The sequence below is a fragment of the Olea europaea genome, chromosome 9 (genome assembly GCF_002742605.1).
Source record: "Olea europaea var. sylvestris chromosome 9, O_europaea_v1, whole genome shotgun sequence".
Classification (NCBI taxonomy): Eukaryota; Viridiplantae; Streptophyta; class Magnoliopsida; order Lamiales; family Oleaceae; genus Olea; species Olea europaea.
In genome coordinates, this window is record NC_036245.1 from 1,181,241 (window position 1) to 1,199,034 (window position 17,794).

General features: G+C 31.9%; 1 protein-coding gene across 2 annotated transcripts; it reads left to right on the top strand.

Annotated features, from left to right (window-relative positions):
* Positions 1-488: 488 nt before the first annotated feature.
* Positions 489-1,728, top strand: LOC111400014 (auxin-responsive protein IAA29-like). 2 transcript variants are annotated; one of them, XM_023027492.1, is made up of 3 exons: positions 489-978; positions 1,239-1,315; positions 1,446-1,728. In XM_023027492.1, exons 1-3 carry the CDS (start codon positions 577-579, stop codon positions 1,495-1,497), a joined length of 531 nt encoding a protein of 176 aa, XP_022883260.1. In that variant the 5' UTR covers positions 489-576; the 3' UTR covers positions 1,498-1,728. The 2 variants fall into 2 exon arrangements, with proteins under 2 accessions (XP_022883260.1, XP_022883259.1); XM_023027491.1 differs by having other exon boundaries at positions 491-1,044.
* Positions 1,729-17,794: the final 16,066 nt, after the last annotated feature.

The following is a 17,794-nucleotide window of genomic DNA, read 5'->3' on the forward strand; positions in this document are numbered from 1 at the left end:
TGTGTATCGTCTAGTCTAGTGTAACAAAATGGCATAAAGAGTTGGTAAGAGTATAGCTGAAGTATAATCTCGGAGATTTTATATTCTAGTGTGCATCCAAAAGAAGGTAGCTTCGCACGTTGGTCACGAGATAAAGGCTAAAAGAAAGCAACTTCATAAGATAAATAGATATAAAGTTTTGGCTAGTACCACGTCCAACACAATACATATGAAATTGTGCATCGTCTAGTCTAGTAACAAAATGGCATAAAGAGTTGGTAAGACAGAGGGGGACGCGCATTGAATGTGTGTTGAATTACCACTCAACATAGGAAATTCATTGTAATCAATAAACCCTATTGTCGGCTCCAAATAGGATTAACAATGGGGAACACCCTAGCATTTGTGTCGGCTAAAAGTCTAGCAATGGCAAAGACATACTTGCAAAAGTGTTGCCCACATCACCTCACTCTTGTCTATGCCTACCCCACCCCTCGATATAATATATACACAAATCCCTTGAAACCCATTTCTCTGTCTAGACTAGAAGTTCATTTTATATTGATTTGTGGGTGACTTGTATTGTTCTTGGAAGACATGAAGTTGCAACTGAAACTCGCACTTCCGAGCAATTTAGATGAAGGGTTCGACCTTAATTATCGCAACGAAGATCAAGAAGAAGAGGAAGATTGCAGATTAATGAAGAAAAAACGAAGTTTTGATGAAACTTTTGAGGAAATCAAGAATGTAGAAATCCCTCGAACGTTGTCGTTGTTGGATCATATTGATCTTTGTGATGAGGAAGATGGGGTTGTGGGCTGGCCACCAATTAACTCTTGGAGGAAGAAGATTTGCCACCACCACCACAACCGCCATGGCTGCAACGCCACCATGAACTATGTGACGGTCGAGAACGGTGGCCGTGGCGGAAGTGGCAGAGGAAGATCCAATTACATGTACGTTAAAGTTAAGATGGAAGGAGTTGGGATAGCAAGAAAGGTAGACTTAAGCCAACACCATTCTTATCAAACGTTAATTGACGCCGTGATGGCCATGTTTGATAATGTAAGTAGCACAAATTTCGTAATATATCACTGTTTTCATAACTCATATTCAAATTTAAGCAATTTTATATTTTTGTGACTAATTTAACATGTAATTAATAGAATTTTTTTTATTTTTTTATTTTTAATTTGGGAAGACAGTTTATTGAAGGATTAATTTATTATTATTATTTTTTTTTTTGTGTGTTTAATCAGGAAAAAGTGCAGGGCTACAAGCTTACATATCAAGATAAAGAAGGTGATTGGCTGCTTGCTGGAGATATGCCTTGGGGGTAAGTCTCCATTAAACTATTATCATATAATTAATTAATAAATTAACAATTTCCAAGTCATATATAATATTTTATTTTTTAAAATTGGTAATAATAAAAAAATTACATAAATTTGGAATTTGTTTTGCAGAACTTTTATCAAGTCGGTGCAGCGTCTAAAATTGCTAAGGAATGGCCACTGATTAATTAATTCCATGGCGGAGATAAGCTGTTTTTTGCTTTATTATTCAATTAGAACGATGGATATGTTTTTTTTTATGTTGTTGGAGTCTTATCCTTGTATTTCGAGTAGTTAACTCTCTATTTTTATGTAGATTTTTGATAGCAAGTAATTTGTACAACTAAGAATTTATTCCACTAGATTGCAACCACCTTGTTTGAGCCCCATTTTGAGATGATAATGAATTTTTGAATAGTGTATTGATAATAAATGTGTGGTTAAAAATAAAGAAAAGTTTTAAATTTACGTGTAATATTATTTTATTAAAAAATGTATAATTGAAATGATATTAAAATAATGTTAAAAAAATGTATATATATATATATTCCCCCACCCCACCCCACAAGAGAATGGAGCTCAAACAAGAGCTGTATATTTAACAAAATTTATAAAAACTCTTAATATTCAATTCTTTCTGAACCCCCTTTTCCCCTAAAATGCACATGACGATGGAAATTTTTGTACGAATATCTAATGTCAAAATTCTTGTAAAGAAAGTCGAATCTTTAAAATCTTTATTTATCGATCGTAACAGTAAAGCAAGGATGAAAAGTATAGGTGGACTAAAACAATAATAATAATAATAATTAATAATAATAATAAATTCTATAATTTTAAGGTACACATTTAAATTTAAGAAACTTGTGAATTTCTTTCAAAAATCAGATGATATTAATTAATGTCACAATAACATATAATTTATGATAACAATTACGTACTACTCACGAATTAAAGAATGTCAAAGTCACAAAGGCACAAATTATCAAATTAATTGATCGCAGCTTATTTATCGATCACAAATAATCAAAGTAATTGGCTACAATTTATTTATCAATCACAAAGACACAAATTTTATGTCACAACTATAAATTTAATAAAAAATCATACATTTTTTATGCTGCTTATTATTTGTTGGTCACAATTACTTAATAATTGATTACAATCACTCTTACCCCATCCCACTCTCACGACCATCGGCGCCACCAAAAATTTCGTTATCGCCTCATCACCACCACCTTCACCACACCACCACCATGCAGATATGTACCTTCAACACACCATCGTCACCACGCGGATATGTACCTTTTCACCATACTATCACCATGCAGATCTATACATCTACCCACACCACAACCACCACATACAACCACTCACATCATTGTTACAACACCACCACCCACAGAAATTTGTACACTGCAAACTCACCACCACACAGCCACAACACCAACACCACGACACTCTAGCTATAAGCACGACACAATCGAATTCATCACCAGCTCCGGTTGCATACCCATGGATGCTGTTATGTGTTGGATTGCCTCACTATTTCTTAAGTTTTGGGCTTATTAAAATGCATGTTACCCGGCCTAGTTGATTAAGCATTTCCTTAGTTGCACGACTTATGCCTCAACTTAAGGGCAGCTTTTTTGTCGTACACGTGGCTCACTTACAACCCTTTGATCTGTGTTGATTAGTCTGGATACTTATACTATTGAAACCCAATTTGAGATAGACTTTTCATTTTCTTCTTCTCTCGAATGTTCTTTCTCTGTGTGAGCTAGGGTTTCTCTAAAATTCGTAATATTTCATTTTCGTGATGTAATCTCTATATTGTTGAGTACTGAGGGTTGTTTAGCACAATCTATGTGAGAGATTTTGGTTACCAAATTTGTAAAAAGAGAGGCTAGAGAGAACTTAAAGAAATCACTCACATTCGTACAATTTCTTAGTGATTTTAGTGGATCTAGAGCTTAATTTCTTAGTCGATACTCAATGGGTAAGTAGGTCTTTGTGACTGAATATCCGGACCCTTTACGGGTGAAAAATGTTCTGTGTTCTTGTTCTTTAATATTCTGTACTTTGTGTTTTTAAACGATTCAAACAAAATATTTTTACACAATGGGACCAACAAGTAATATCAGAGCAGTTTAGATATTTTCAAATTGTTTTTTAAAGGGAAAAAAAGTGTCTTTGTTGAGAAATTTTATTTTTGGAACTTTCTCGTTTTTGTTCCTCAAGATTTGTTTACTGGGGTTTGTTCCTCAAGACCTGTTTTAATTTTTTTTATTATTCAAATTTCAAACTCGCTCAGATTTGTTGTTTACACTGAGTCTTGGTAACTCTACTATTAACTCATACTAAGTCTTGGCGAGTTGACTTAACTCATTTCGATTCTTGTTGAGTTCTTGACTCACTGCTGAGTGCTACTGAGTCTCTGTGACTTGTTGTCTTCTTGGACTTGTATTGGCATTCTTGGTTCAATTTTGGTAATCTGATGAGCAAATAGTTGAATACAAGTGATAGCAATGAGGCCTAGGGCCTTTACACTGCTCAACGTGCAAACATTCAAACCACTTAGCCTCCTTCCCTAAATTGTTTTTTCTTACGTCTCTTGTTCCAATGATTGACCCCTATGCCCATTGAGAGGAGAGGTAGTTAGTTATCTGCTGGTGGGGCAGGGAAAATGGCTTCTAATAAGGAACTCTTGCATACATATCCAATATTGGTTTGCTTCCTCCACGGATCCCTAGTTTGTATACAACCAGTGGTGTCCTCCCTCACTACACTCTCTACTCTGAAACTTTGAGGTTTCATATTCTGGTAACTTCTGATCTTTCTCATTAAAGCTGCTGATTGTTTCTATTAATTCTGAAAGTGGTCATTAAGGTTAGTAATTTGCCATTACCCTTTTTTTTTTGTCTAAGATCCCTTAAGGATTTGAGAATCTGAGAAGCAATGGAATCCATGGTTATAACTCCTTAGACCTATTTAAAATTAACACGTACGCTTATTAATTCTAATTCTCTGTGATTTTTTGTAAAATTGCTTGATATATAGTTATAATAAAGGACAATGCTTGATGTATATCCATTTTTTTACCGAATTTTTTTACCTACGTTCACAATAGGGAGGGCAGGTCCCACACCTCTGAATTTTTAAATGCATGCGGGTCTGCGTGCATGTGAAAGTAGGTAACCAATTCGGTACATATATATTTATCCTATAATAAATTGCATCTATCTTGTCCTGTTTATGTTCACTGCAATTTTGCTAATCTGCTTAAATTGGAGATACACCGTGTGCTGTATATCTGTTACTTTGTGATTATATTTGTCAATATGTTTACTGTACAAAAATTTGAAGTCCCAACTTGGAATGGTACTGGAGACTTTAGTTTCTAGCATCATAAAATGAGGGCATTATTATTACAACAAAGATGTCTTGGGGTACAGAAATTCGCGCCTATGGAAGGCAAGAACTTGATGAAATAGCCTTGAGTTCTATATTTCTTCACCTTTCTGACAATGTAATTAGAAAAGTTAGGAAAACTACTCATACTCAGACTCTTTGGACTAAACTTGAGTCATTGTACCTAACTAAGGCTATGCCTAATAAATATTATCTGCTTAGGCATTTTTATAATTTCAGATTTGATACATCTCTGACTCTAGATGAAAATATTAATAGATATACAAAATTGATTCAAGATTTAGCAAATTGTGATGAGAAAATTTTTTATGATCAGCAGGCTGTTGGCCTATTAAATTCTCTTAGTGAAAGATATAGAGATATTAAAAATGCCTCATAATATGGGCGAGAAAACCTTACTATTGATATTATCACAACTGCCCTAGGGAATAAGGAACTTGAATTAAAATCAGAGTTCAAAGATACTAAAATTGGTGAGGGACTTTACATAAAGGAGAAACAAAATCAAAGTAAGAAGAAGAATGTATGTAATTTTACTTCCTCTAATAAGTCCAGGTTTCAAAAACCAAAACATAAGGATAGAAATAAATGTCAAATCAAAACCAAGAATCAAGTTAGGAAGTGTTATTATTGTGGAAAGACTGGACATCTTAGTTTCAAGAAAATTTCTAATTCAAAAGAAATAAACAGTCTTGATGGTTCTGTAGCCATTGCCTGCAAGATTGAACTTGACATTCAGGGTGTTGTTCTTACCAACACACCTAAAAGAGACCCAATTGAGTGGGTCCAAGATTCTAGATGCAGTTTCCACGTGTCCTATTAAGGAATGGTTTACTCAATTTGTTGATTTTAGTGGAGGTCAAATTCACATAAGGAATGTTATGAGTTGTCAAATTAAAGAAATTGGAAAATTGAAATTGATGTTAGATAGTAACTACTTACTTGATTTAAGCAACACCAGATATGGGCCTGAACTGAAGAGAAATATGATATCCTAGGGAAGTTAGATGATAAATACAATATTGTGATTCATAAAGGGCTTATAAAATTAAATGATGACAATAGGGAAGTCATCCGCTCTCATAAGGCACATGGAATTTACAATGTTTGTGCTGGACCTTTAGTAGGCTCCATCTCTACAATTGTAAATTCAAAATCTATTAGTCTTTAATCTGGTATAAAAGGCTTGGCCACATTTCTGAAAAAGGTCTCATTCAACTTGGGTGTTTTGGGAAGGATCATATTGAAAAGTTAGATTTTTGTGAAGATTGCATAATTTGAAAATAGCAAAAACAACCTTTTAAACCTGGAATTCACAAATCCACCTATATCTTAGAGTATTTACATGTTGATCTTTGGGGTCTAACCTCTGTAACTACACTAAGCGGTTTTAGATTCTATCTACTTTATAGATGATTTTTCAAGGAAAACATGGACTTTTCTGCTAAAACAAAAATCTAATAGTTTTCAAAATTTTAAACAATGGAAGCTAATGATTGGAAATCAAACAAGTAAGAGAATTAAAGCACTAAGGACAGACAATGTACTTGAATTTTGTAATATTAATTTTGACTTCTTTTGTAAGGAAAATGGCATACTAAGGCACAGAACTGTGACATACACCTTGCAACAGAATGGTGTTTCTGGAAGAATGAATATAATCTTATTGGAAAAGGTCAGGTGCATGTTATACAGTTCTAGTGTACCTAAATTTTTCTGGGGAGAAGTCCCCAAAACTGCAACTTGTCTTATAAACAGAAATCCATCCAGTGGTATTAATTTCCAAGTACTAGAAAAATTGTGGTCAGGAACTATACCAAATTATAGTAAATTGAAAGTCTTTAGCTGTGCTGCCTACTCTCATCAAAATGAGGGAAAACTGGAACCAAGATCATTAAAATGTTTCTTTCTTGGCTATGGAGAGGAAATCAAAGGGTATAGACTCTAGGTTAAGGAAGAAAATGGCTTTAGAGTCATTATAAGTAGAAATGTTATATTCAATGAAAAGAATATGCCATGCCTTAGTTCATCAGGACTAAAATCAAATGAATCCACACCCATAAAGCAAACTATCCTGAAAAATAAACCTGAAACTAAATTTGACTCTGTAAACCTATCCCTTGCTGATTATCAGCTTACAAAAGATAGAGAGAGGAGAAATAGGATACCCTCTACCAGGTTCAATAATGATGATTATGTCACCTTATTTTCTAGACTGGATTCCTTGAATTCTGAACCAACCACTTTTGAAGAAGCTGGTGGTTTGTTTTGACTCAAATTTTTCAAAAGAAGCAATGCATGAATAAATGAATTCCTTGATTAAAATGAAACCTGGGACTTAGCAAATAAAACAAAGGATAAAAAGATAGTCGATTGTAAGTGGATTTATAAAATAAAACAAGGGGACTCTAATTCAAAAAATAAAACGTATAAAGCCAGATTATCGGCAAAGGAATTTACACAAAAGGAAGGTGTGGACTGTAATGAAATTTTTCGCCGGTTGCAAAATACACCACTATTAGAATTCTCCTTGCTTTAACTACTCACTTTGACTGGGAGTTAGAACAACTTGATGTTAAGACAATTTTCCTTAATGGTGAACTTGATGAGAAAATATATATGAATAAACCAAAAGGGGTATCAGGTCAAGTCAAAAACCCAAAAGGTTTGTCTATTGAAAAAATCACTCTATGGGCTCAAACAAGCCCCCAGACAATGGTATATAAAGTTTTACTCATATGTGCAAACTTTGGGCTTTATTAAAAGTGATTATGATTCCTATTTCTTTTTCAAATGTTCAGGTGGCCCTAAATCCATTTATCTATTGTCGATGATATGTTACTTGACTACCATGATAAGTTTGAAATAGAATCTACTAAGTCTGAACTTAAATCGGGATTTGAAATGAAATACTAGGAATGGAAATAAAAAGGGATAGGAATAATTGCATGCTGTTTTTAAAATAAAGAAATTGTGTGAAGAAAATTTTAGAGAAGTTCTCTTTGTTTGAATGTAAACCTGTATCCTTACCACTTGCAAATCATTTCAAATTATCAAGTTATCAATCATTTAGAACTGAAGATGAATTTGATAGAATGAATGATGCTCCATATGCTAATGCATTAGGATCTATCATGTACCTTATGGTATGTACTAGACCAGACCTAGCTCATGGAATAAGTATCTTGAGTATATTCATGGCAAACCCAGGTGAAACTCACTTGTTAATAGTTAAATGAATGCTTAGGTATCTGAAAGGGTCATGTGACTTAGGGATAATCTTTAAACGGTGTAATGAAGGAATAATTTTTAAGGGCTACCCTGACTCTGACTTTGTTGGTGATTTAAACAAAAGAAGGTTTACTTCATCTTACATTTTTACTTTGTGTGGTGGTTGTATTAGTTGGAAATCACAATTGCAAAAATTTGTTGCCTTATCTTCAGCAGAAGCTGAATATATTGTTGCATGTGATGTTGTTAAAGAAAATATGTCATTAAAAGGGTTATTAAATGAAATTGGTTTTCAAAATGACTCAGTAAATTTTTTTACTGTAATCAAAATGCCATACACCTTAGTAAAAATCCACTTTATGAGGAACATGGTTGAAAAATGTATGGTTTCTTTAGTTAAAATTCCTACGGAATATAATCCTTCTGATTTAGGTGTCAAAATTCTTCCTCTAAATAGGTTTAGAAATTGCTGAAGATCCTAAATACCACTTGAGATTGATAACCCAATTACACTTGGAATCTTGAGCTATGGATTGAATCTAAACTAATTTTTGTTTTTTGTTTACAGGTCTTCAGAACAAAAGTAGCTGAAGTGATTTCTAGATCCACTAATTGAAAATAAGAAATAGCTCAACAAGGTGAAGATTTTTTATGTGTTGGGCTGCCTCACTATTTCTTAAGTTTTGGGGTTATTAAAATGTATGTTACGGCCCAATTGATAAAGTGCTTCCTTGGTTGCATGACTTATGCCTCAACTTAAGGGCTACTTTCTACTATATACGTGGCTCACTTGCAACCCTTTGATTTGTGTCGATTTGTCTTGGTATTTATACTCTTGGACACTCCATCTTTGAGATAGATTTTTCATTTTCTTCATCTCTCGAATGTTTTTTCTTTATGTGAGCTAAGGTTTCTCTGAAATTGGTAATATTTCATCTTTATGATGTCATCTCTATATTGTTGAGTATTGATGATTGTTTAGTACAATCTATATGAGAGATTTTGGTTACCAAAGTTGTAAAAAGAGAGGCTAGAGAGAACTTCAAAATAATCGCTGTTTTCTTTACACATTTGTACGATTTCTTGGTGATTTTAGTGGATCTAGAGCATAATTTCTTAGTCGATGCTCAACGAGTGAGTATGTCTTTGTGACTGAACATTCGGACCCTTTACAGGTAAAAATCCATGTTCTTGTTCTTTAATATTTTGTACTTTGTGTTTTTAAACGATTCAAACAAAAGATTTTTACGTAATGGGACCAACAGATGGCGTCAAACATTGCTGATCACAGTAGCAATGCCACTCTCATACCATACACGAAAAATTAAATAATTTCTTATGTTAGATTTGAAAATTGAATTGGTGGATTTGAAAGGTAGAGAGACAGCTGCATTGAGAAAGCCAAAGAATTTGGATATATAGAGAGAATAAGGGAGATAAGGTAGAACATGGTGCGTGAGGTGGAACATGGTAGGGGTTGGGCGAGGCAAGAATGATAATTTTCAAAATTGGATTTGCAATGAGAACGAGGGAGATAAGATGGACTGGGGTGGATGTTTAATATATATATCTATTTTTGTATAAAAATCCTTTGTTCCTGATTTATGAAATTGAAAGTTGAAATTAGGGCTGGAATGGTTCGGTTCGGTTCTAACGAGAACCGAATCAACCCGAAATTTTTGGGTATTTAGTAAGTGGAACCGTCGGGTCCAAATTTAATAATGGAACCGTTCGGGTTCGGTTCCATTCGGTTCGGTTTGATTCCATATTATAATTAAATTTTTTAATATATACAAAGTTACATTAATTTAATTAATGATATGTTCAATATTAGCTCTTACAAAATAACGTAGTTCAATCTTATGTGTCTTTTACGTCTCTCTTTGCTAAATTCTTCATAAATCCGATTATTAAAAACCACAGGAAGAGAAAGATAACGAGTTCAAAATAATTAAGAGAGATGTTGTAGAGCTTTAATTTGATTTTCCCTAGTAGAAATGACACTGTAGTAGAGTAACAGATTTGGATAAAATTGAGGTCAATTTGATTAAATTGATTTTGAATTGAAAATTAGAAATAGAAAAATCATATTTTGTGGTTTGAACTAAATTAACTAGTTAACAAATTTATTTAGAAAAAATAAAATAATTTTTCTTATTTAAAATAAATAAATTTAAAAAATTAAGGAGATTCGGTACTTATTCGGTTCTTCGGATCTTGGCCTAGAACCAGAACCGAACCATACCTGTCGGTTCTTAATTCAAATACCCGTTTGGATATTTAATTTGAGAAGAATCGTCGGGTTCGGTTCGAGAGTTTTGTCCAGCCTTAGTTGAAATATGGGATATGAGGTAATTTTCTCTTTAAAAAAAAAAAAAAAGAAAGAAAGAAAGAAAGATAAAGACAACAAACTGATGGGCTGCTGCATAAAGTGGGCCAACAAATGAATTAGATTTTAAAAATATAAATAATATTATTATTTACATTTAACAAACTTAATAAAATATTTTAGAAATTAGTGATAAATTATATTAATATATATTTTTAAGATATTACCGTGAATGAAATTTTATAAAATTCGTTGATATATGTTATTTTTATCAACAATATCATATCCTTTTCCATATCATCTAATAATTACATCTATGACCTCCAAATTCCACTCTATTACAACTTTCATTTTTTCTCTCTTACATATACTCTATCGGTTCCAAAATTATGGATTTTTTTTTTCAAATATTAGATAGTAACATTTTGTGACCTTTGATACAATTTTGTGACATATAATTTAATTACACATGTCACGGCCGTAATAACACATAAATTATGGTCATTATCACATATTAGTCACAAAATCACGCAAGATTAAAATCACAAACACAAAATTTATGGGGTACAATTATAATTTTATTGCACATTTTTATAAGTCACAAATTATCAAATTAACTGATTGCAATCAGCTTATACCTCACACTACCTCATCCCCATCGCACCCACCTCCACCACCTTCACCGTGAAAAAACAAATCAAACTATTGCTAAAATCACCAAAAAGAGCAACAACTGAAATTATCAAGAAGTATGGAAATTATTATTTGTATTTATGAGCAGAGATGTTAGATCTGATGTTAATGTTGCGATAATTATTAGTGCAATGGATCTCAAATCTAATATTAATGTTGTTGGCGTCGACGACATCTCTTCGCTTCAACAAAGTCTCCAATGAAAAGCCATGGCACAATATACGATAATGTCGGAGCAATTGTAGAGCTCCTCTTGATAAGGGAACGTAAAATGACAATCGGGGATAGGAATGATTTATGCATCAAAGGGGTGTGTGTGTGTGTGTAGAGAGAGAGAGAGAGGCGGGGTAAGTATGTGATAAGTGTATTTGTACACTTGTTGAGGCCTTTAAATAAAAATATATATTGATTATTTTGACGAATTATGGTTTAATTCTATGAGTATTGTGTTTGTTAGGTATGAATTGGCACAAAGGGCATACTTGGAGAAAATTGTGAAAAATGACTCAATTGTTAGATATCCAAATTTTGAGAACTAAAGTGCAAATATTCAAGAGTTCTGTTGGACCTCAAGATGAAGATTCGAGATGTGCTAGGGTCAATTAGATAAGAAAAGAAGTCAAAGGGGTTAAATATGGTCCAAATATTATCACACATAAATTTTCAACCAATTAAGTTATTATCTGAATTTTTAGTCTCGGATTGACCCATTTTTGCATAATAAATGTTCAATTGGAAAAAGAATATTTCTAGAGGTTGTATATCTCTGAGTTAAAGTTTCAATATACTTTGAATCATCTCAAACAAATACTGAGAAAGAAAGTTATGACAAAATACTAATGGTTGCTCGCAACATAACTAGGCTTGCACCCACTACAAATTTTGAGGCGCATGCTTGACTTCTTACCCATGCCGCCGAAAGGCGCGAACCTCACCTATAACTAGGCATGTGCTTAGAAGGAATTCGGGGAAAAATATTTTATTTTCTTTTCTTCACTCGGTAAGTTTTGGTATAATATTTTATGCATCCTTTATAACCTAAAAGAGGTTTAGAAGGTGGAGAACAATTATTCTATCATTAAAGTGATGCCGAACAAGAGCTTTAGAGCGAATCAACACAAGTAATTGAAGATTCAAGGCTCAAATTGAAGGGAAAGTGTTAGAAATTGCTTTGTCAAACTTCTACATCTATTCTTCGAATTGGTTAATGTCTTCTCTTAACTTCTTGTATAATTTAGATATAATTATGTTAGACTAAACTTCTCTTTTGTATTGTATGAATGATGAAACATTTTAATTAATATTTCTAATTCAAGTCTTGAGTATTTTAGTTAATTCTAATATTTTGTGGTTAATTATGCATGATTATAGCGTTATTTGATTACTTAACTACCAATTAGACAACTAGTTGCAAATATTGGGAGACTCGCAATAGATTAGAATATTGCATAATTGACACATGAGTAATAGATATTAGGAATAAAATTTATGGAATGTAGAATTGTGTGTGAAAATCGTGAGATTGAATATTTTCTGTGCATATGAATTTAGACTAGGAATATGATTGTATAATATTAGAATAGGTTTGATGTATTTTGAAAAGAATATTAGATATAATGGATTATCGATTATCACAAACATTTGAAGAACATTAACTTACTTAAGTCAAGAATTGGAAATAGAGATATCACTAGGTGGATTCTGAAATCCAATACATTCATCACATTATTTGATAAAAATCATATCCTTACATAGTCGCAGTTAATTTAGATACAACAAAAAATTGACTTTTTATGTTACAATCATCGAATTGGGTAGAAACTGGTAAATTATAATTACAATTATTCGTCATGGGATTTTTAACTCATTTAATCTATTACTTGTCAACGATCTCCCATACTTGTGAAAATTGTCCGAACAAATTTTTGGCACCATCATCAGGGAATATTTTGTTTAATTCTAGTTTATTAATTGCTATTAGATTCAATTGTTCTTTTTGTCAATTTTGGCTACACACCTTGATCTCTCTTGCTTGGTATTCTTCTAGCTACAATTTATAAGTATATAGATGGTTTCGATGATGGCAACAGAGTAAAAGAAAGTAGAAGAAGAAGAAAACCGCCTAATTGTGAAACGCCTTTTAGTAGAATTTTATAACTTAAGTGATTAAACATGTAAGAGTATTTGAAATTTAATGTCCTGTAGTCATCTAACTTGGGAATCATTGGCTAAAAGCTTGTTACAATTGTCATTTAGAAAAATTAATGGAGAGAAATCTGCATATAAGAGTTGATAAAAAAGAAAAAAATATGTACTACAAAATTTGATTAAACCCTGAACATTTGTCTAAATGGACCAAACTTTTAATAAGAGATAATTAGCCTAGTTGAGTCTAATAAGTTGAAGCAGTTAAAGTATAAGAGAATCCTTAGTTGTTGAAGTGTATAACTGCTAATAGTGACATTTATCCATGCTAGAGAGAGTGGGAGCTAGGATCATTTGAAATTTATCCTAGGATCATACCTTGAAAAAAAAAAATAATAAGTTAAAGGTGTGTATCTCATGAGTGAAGAAATGAGATATTTGAACAATGAGGGCCGAGAATTGAACCAAGCATGAGTTTGTAATTTTTTACACAAGTCTTTACACACATGTCGAATGTTTCAAGGAATAGGTAAAGATTGATTCTTCAATGTGATTTTGAAATTATTCTTTAAACTGATGCAGAAATTTCAATATTAGGACCAACGGTATACTATCTAACCAATTGTGTTTTGAGTTGAGCTATAGTTTGTTTTGAGGATAAACAAATATTCAAGTTTAAGGGCTCAATAATTGTATTTTGTACACTTATTTTGGCTTTTAAATAAGAATGTTTATTGGTTTTTTTGATGAATTATGGCTTGATTCTATGTGTATTGTGCTTGCTAGGTACAAATCAGCACAAATGGTGGAATCTAAGAAATAGTGAAAATGGCTCAATTATGGGAGATCTAAAGTTCAAAGACTAAAATGCAAATACTCAAGAGTTGTGTCGAACCTCAAGATGAAGAATGAAGATGATTAGTGGTCAATTAGATGAGAAAAGAAGTCAAATGAGCGAAATATAGTCAAAATATTATAAAATATCAATTTTTAGCCGAAAAAACTATGTTCCAAAATTTCAATACCAGATTTAGACCTACTTTTGGCATTGTAAACGTTTGAAAAAAGGGATAAGTCTAGGAAAATTGTATATCTTTGAGTTAACTTTACAACGCATTTTGAATTGTCTCAATTGAATATCTGAAGAAAATGTTATGATAAAAATACTAACGACTACTCGAGACATAACTAGACGCGCACCCAATACAAGTTTCCATGTGTGTGCCTGACCCCTTACCTATGCCGACTGAACCCCTTTTTGCTCTTCAAGGCTTGTATCTCATCTATAACTAGGTGCACATCTAGAAGGAATTCAGGAAAAATTATTTTATTTCATTTTCTTGACATTACAAGTTTTTATATGATATTTTATTCATCTTTGATAACTTAAAAGATGTCCAAAACGTAGGGAACCATTTATGTTATCATTGAAGTGATGCCAAACAAGAGCTTTAGAGAGAACTAACACAAGTAATTGAAGATTCAAGTATCAAATCAAAGGAAAAGTTCAAGAAATTGACTTGTCAAGCTTTCACATATATTCATTGAATTGGATAATGTATTTTCTTTTCATTGAATTGGATAATGTATTTTCTTAACTTCTTGTGTAATTTAGGCTAAACTTCTTTTTTGTATTGGATGAATGATAAAAGCTTTTAATTAATATTTCTAATTGAAGATTTGAGTATTTCAGTTAATTCTTGTGTTTTGTGATTAATTATATATGATTATTGCATTAGTTGATTGCTTAGCTATCAATTAGATAACGTACTGCTTATTATAATGTTGAAAAACTCACAATAAGTTAGAAAATTTCGTAATCAACACTTGGAAAATAGGTGTTAGGAATAACATTAATGGTGTGTTCAAGCCGTGTTTGAGTCACATTCTTTCAAAAATACATTTTTAAACAGTGATTTGATATCATTTCAACCATACATTTTTCAATAAAATAATATGACATGAAAATCCAAAATTTTTCCTTATTTTTTAACCACACATTCTCCATTAATTTACTATTCCCAAAATACATTCTTTTAAAATAATGGGGCTCAAACACACACTTAAAATATGTTTAATATATCTTAAAAAAATATTAGATATTAGTGGATTATCGATTGTCACTAACACTAACTTAATTAAGTCGAAAATTGGAAATAGAGATCAATAGGTGGATTTTGAAATTGAATACATTCGTCACATTATTTGATAAAAATCACATCTTTACAGTCATAGTTAATCTAAAAAAAAAAAAAAAAAAAAAAAAACCTCTTTTATGCGACAATCATCGAATTTGGTGGATATTGGTAAACTGTAGTTATAATTATTTTTCGTGGGACAGTATTTTTAATTCAATTAGTCTATTACTTGTCAATGATCTAGTATGCTTGCGAAAATTGTGCAAATAGTATGATTGTAGTGGGGCATATACAAATTGATCCATTAAAAAATAGCTAAAACTTGATTATTGTGTAATAATGACTTCATTTTAGAAATTGACACTTTGTAGGTAGGATTTGAGGTAACTTTTTCCTATTAGACTACAGAACACTTGTTTGGACCTCATATTTTATCCCAAATTAGATTCTTATATACTTGCATAGTACCTTCATCCAGGTTCACATTCTGAAAATATTTTCCTAGAAGTTCACATCAGTGTTTACAATTCCATTTGGAGGTCATACTTGAGATTTTTAGGATTTGAGTCGGTCTTTATAAATTGGGCCCTCAAATAGTAGTATAAATTTAATTCTTTTCTATTTTTTCTTATGGAACTAAATTTGTTAACTTATAATTCAATAAATAAACGACAAACAAAACGTGATATATAAAATATTGATACTATAATCAAATAACAATACAAAAATGTTTCAAACAATCATACGAATACTACTCGCCTTAAGATTTTAGGGCCAAAAATATTCATCAAATTTGTCTAATCTAGTTGTGCAACCATTTCTTCCTCAAATGATGTAGCCAATTTGTTAAATATTTCATGTGACACAGTTGATAGGAGATAAATTTTGATCTACTTTAACTTGAAAATTTTTCTCTTGTGATGCAATTGTGACACATTTTGTAAACAAAGTATTTAGTAAACAAAAATCCATTTTCTTCAAAATGTAGCACGTCAATTGCCCTTTTTGTTTCTTTTGATAAATAGGACCTCAAGACTATCAACTCAAAACATAGTTTCCCATGCACATAAATATGAAAGTAATGCAAATGAATTTTCTTATATTTTGCAAACTAATTATCATTAGGAGATTGCAAACAAAAAATAAATGATTTTTGTTTCAAAATTTGTAACTAAAAGTGAAAATGAAAAAAAAAATGGTTTGAAAGATTGGGTTAGGTTCTAAGCATAGTATTTTGTCACACTTATAAAAAGTAGTTTTTGTATCTCACGTGAAAAAAATTAACGTCTGTGAAATAATATTAAAATGAAAAATATATAAATGGAAATTAAGATTGGAGATTAAAAGGTTTATTTTAAAAGTAGGATAGAAATTTTTAAGAGGGGTGCTAAAAATTAAGGACTGATTGTGCAGAATTTCCAAAATCAAATAAAAGAGCCCTGTAATTAAATCAACCACAGCATCTCCATTTTAAACATTCTCATAAGCAAAACTTAACTCCTCTCCAATATGTCACCCTTTAATTTAATCTTGGAATCAAATTTGTGTCTATGGCAATGGGTTATTTTGAAAATAACTAAAGATTGGGTGTTGAATATGTTAGATTGTGAATTAAATTCTATGTGTTTGAAAGTTTGATTCATGGATGAAGCCTAAATAATTTTGAGTTGGAAGTCCAAATTGATAAGGGATCAAATTTTATCAAAGATTGGGAGTTTGATTGGGAAAAATGACTTTAGAATGGATGAAAAATGTTTTGATAGCATTGGACGAAGATGGGGCACCTTAACGCCAAGTTACAGTGCCCAGGGGCCAATAGGGCAAATAATGGAACAACAAGCGCCAAGTGGGTGGCGCCTGGAGGGAGTAAGAGTCCCAGTTGGTTTCTAACGTGGTTTTTGTGCTCTACTTCATCGAAAACTCCACAGGATGTAGGCTCTCTATAGACTCAAGTAACAATAAGATCATTGTTGTATACATTAGAAACTTGAGATGATTGTTTAAATTTAGATTGAGAGCATCAAATCTTATCAAACAATTTTATTTTCCTGTTATATTGAAATTCTCATCTTCTTCCACAAAAATCTTATGTTCTAGTATGATCTACTGTTTTTATATTACTCTTATTTTCTCGTTTCTATTATTTGGCCCAATTCTCAACAAATTCGTATCATAGCAAATTTTTTTTTTAGTCAGATCTTAGGAGGTCCAAATTGGCTATTAAAGCAAGGTTTGAACAAGGTGGATTGTTTCAGAGATGGCAACTATGAAATTCAAGATTTTGCTTTTGGATCGCAACAGTAGATTTTCTTTGTGAAAGATTAAGATGCAAGTAGTTTTTGCTCAATTAGACTTCGATGATGCTTTGTTGACGGTAGATAGAATGCCAACAACAATGACTACAGCAGAGAAGCAATGCAAGGATCGGAAAGCCTTATCACAGATACATCTTCATCTTTCTAATTAAATTCTTCAATATGTGATAAATGAGAAAAGTGTCACTAATTTGTGAA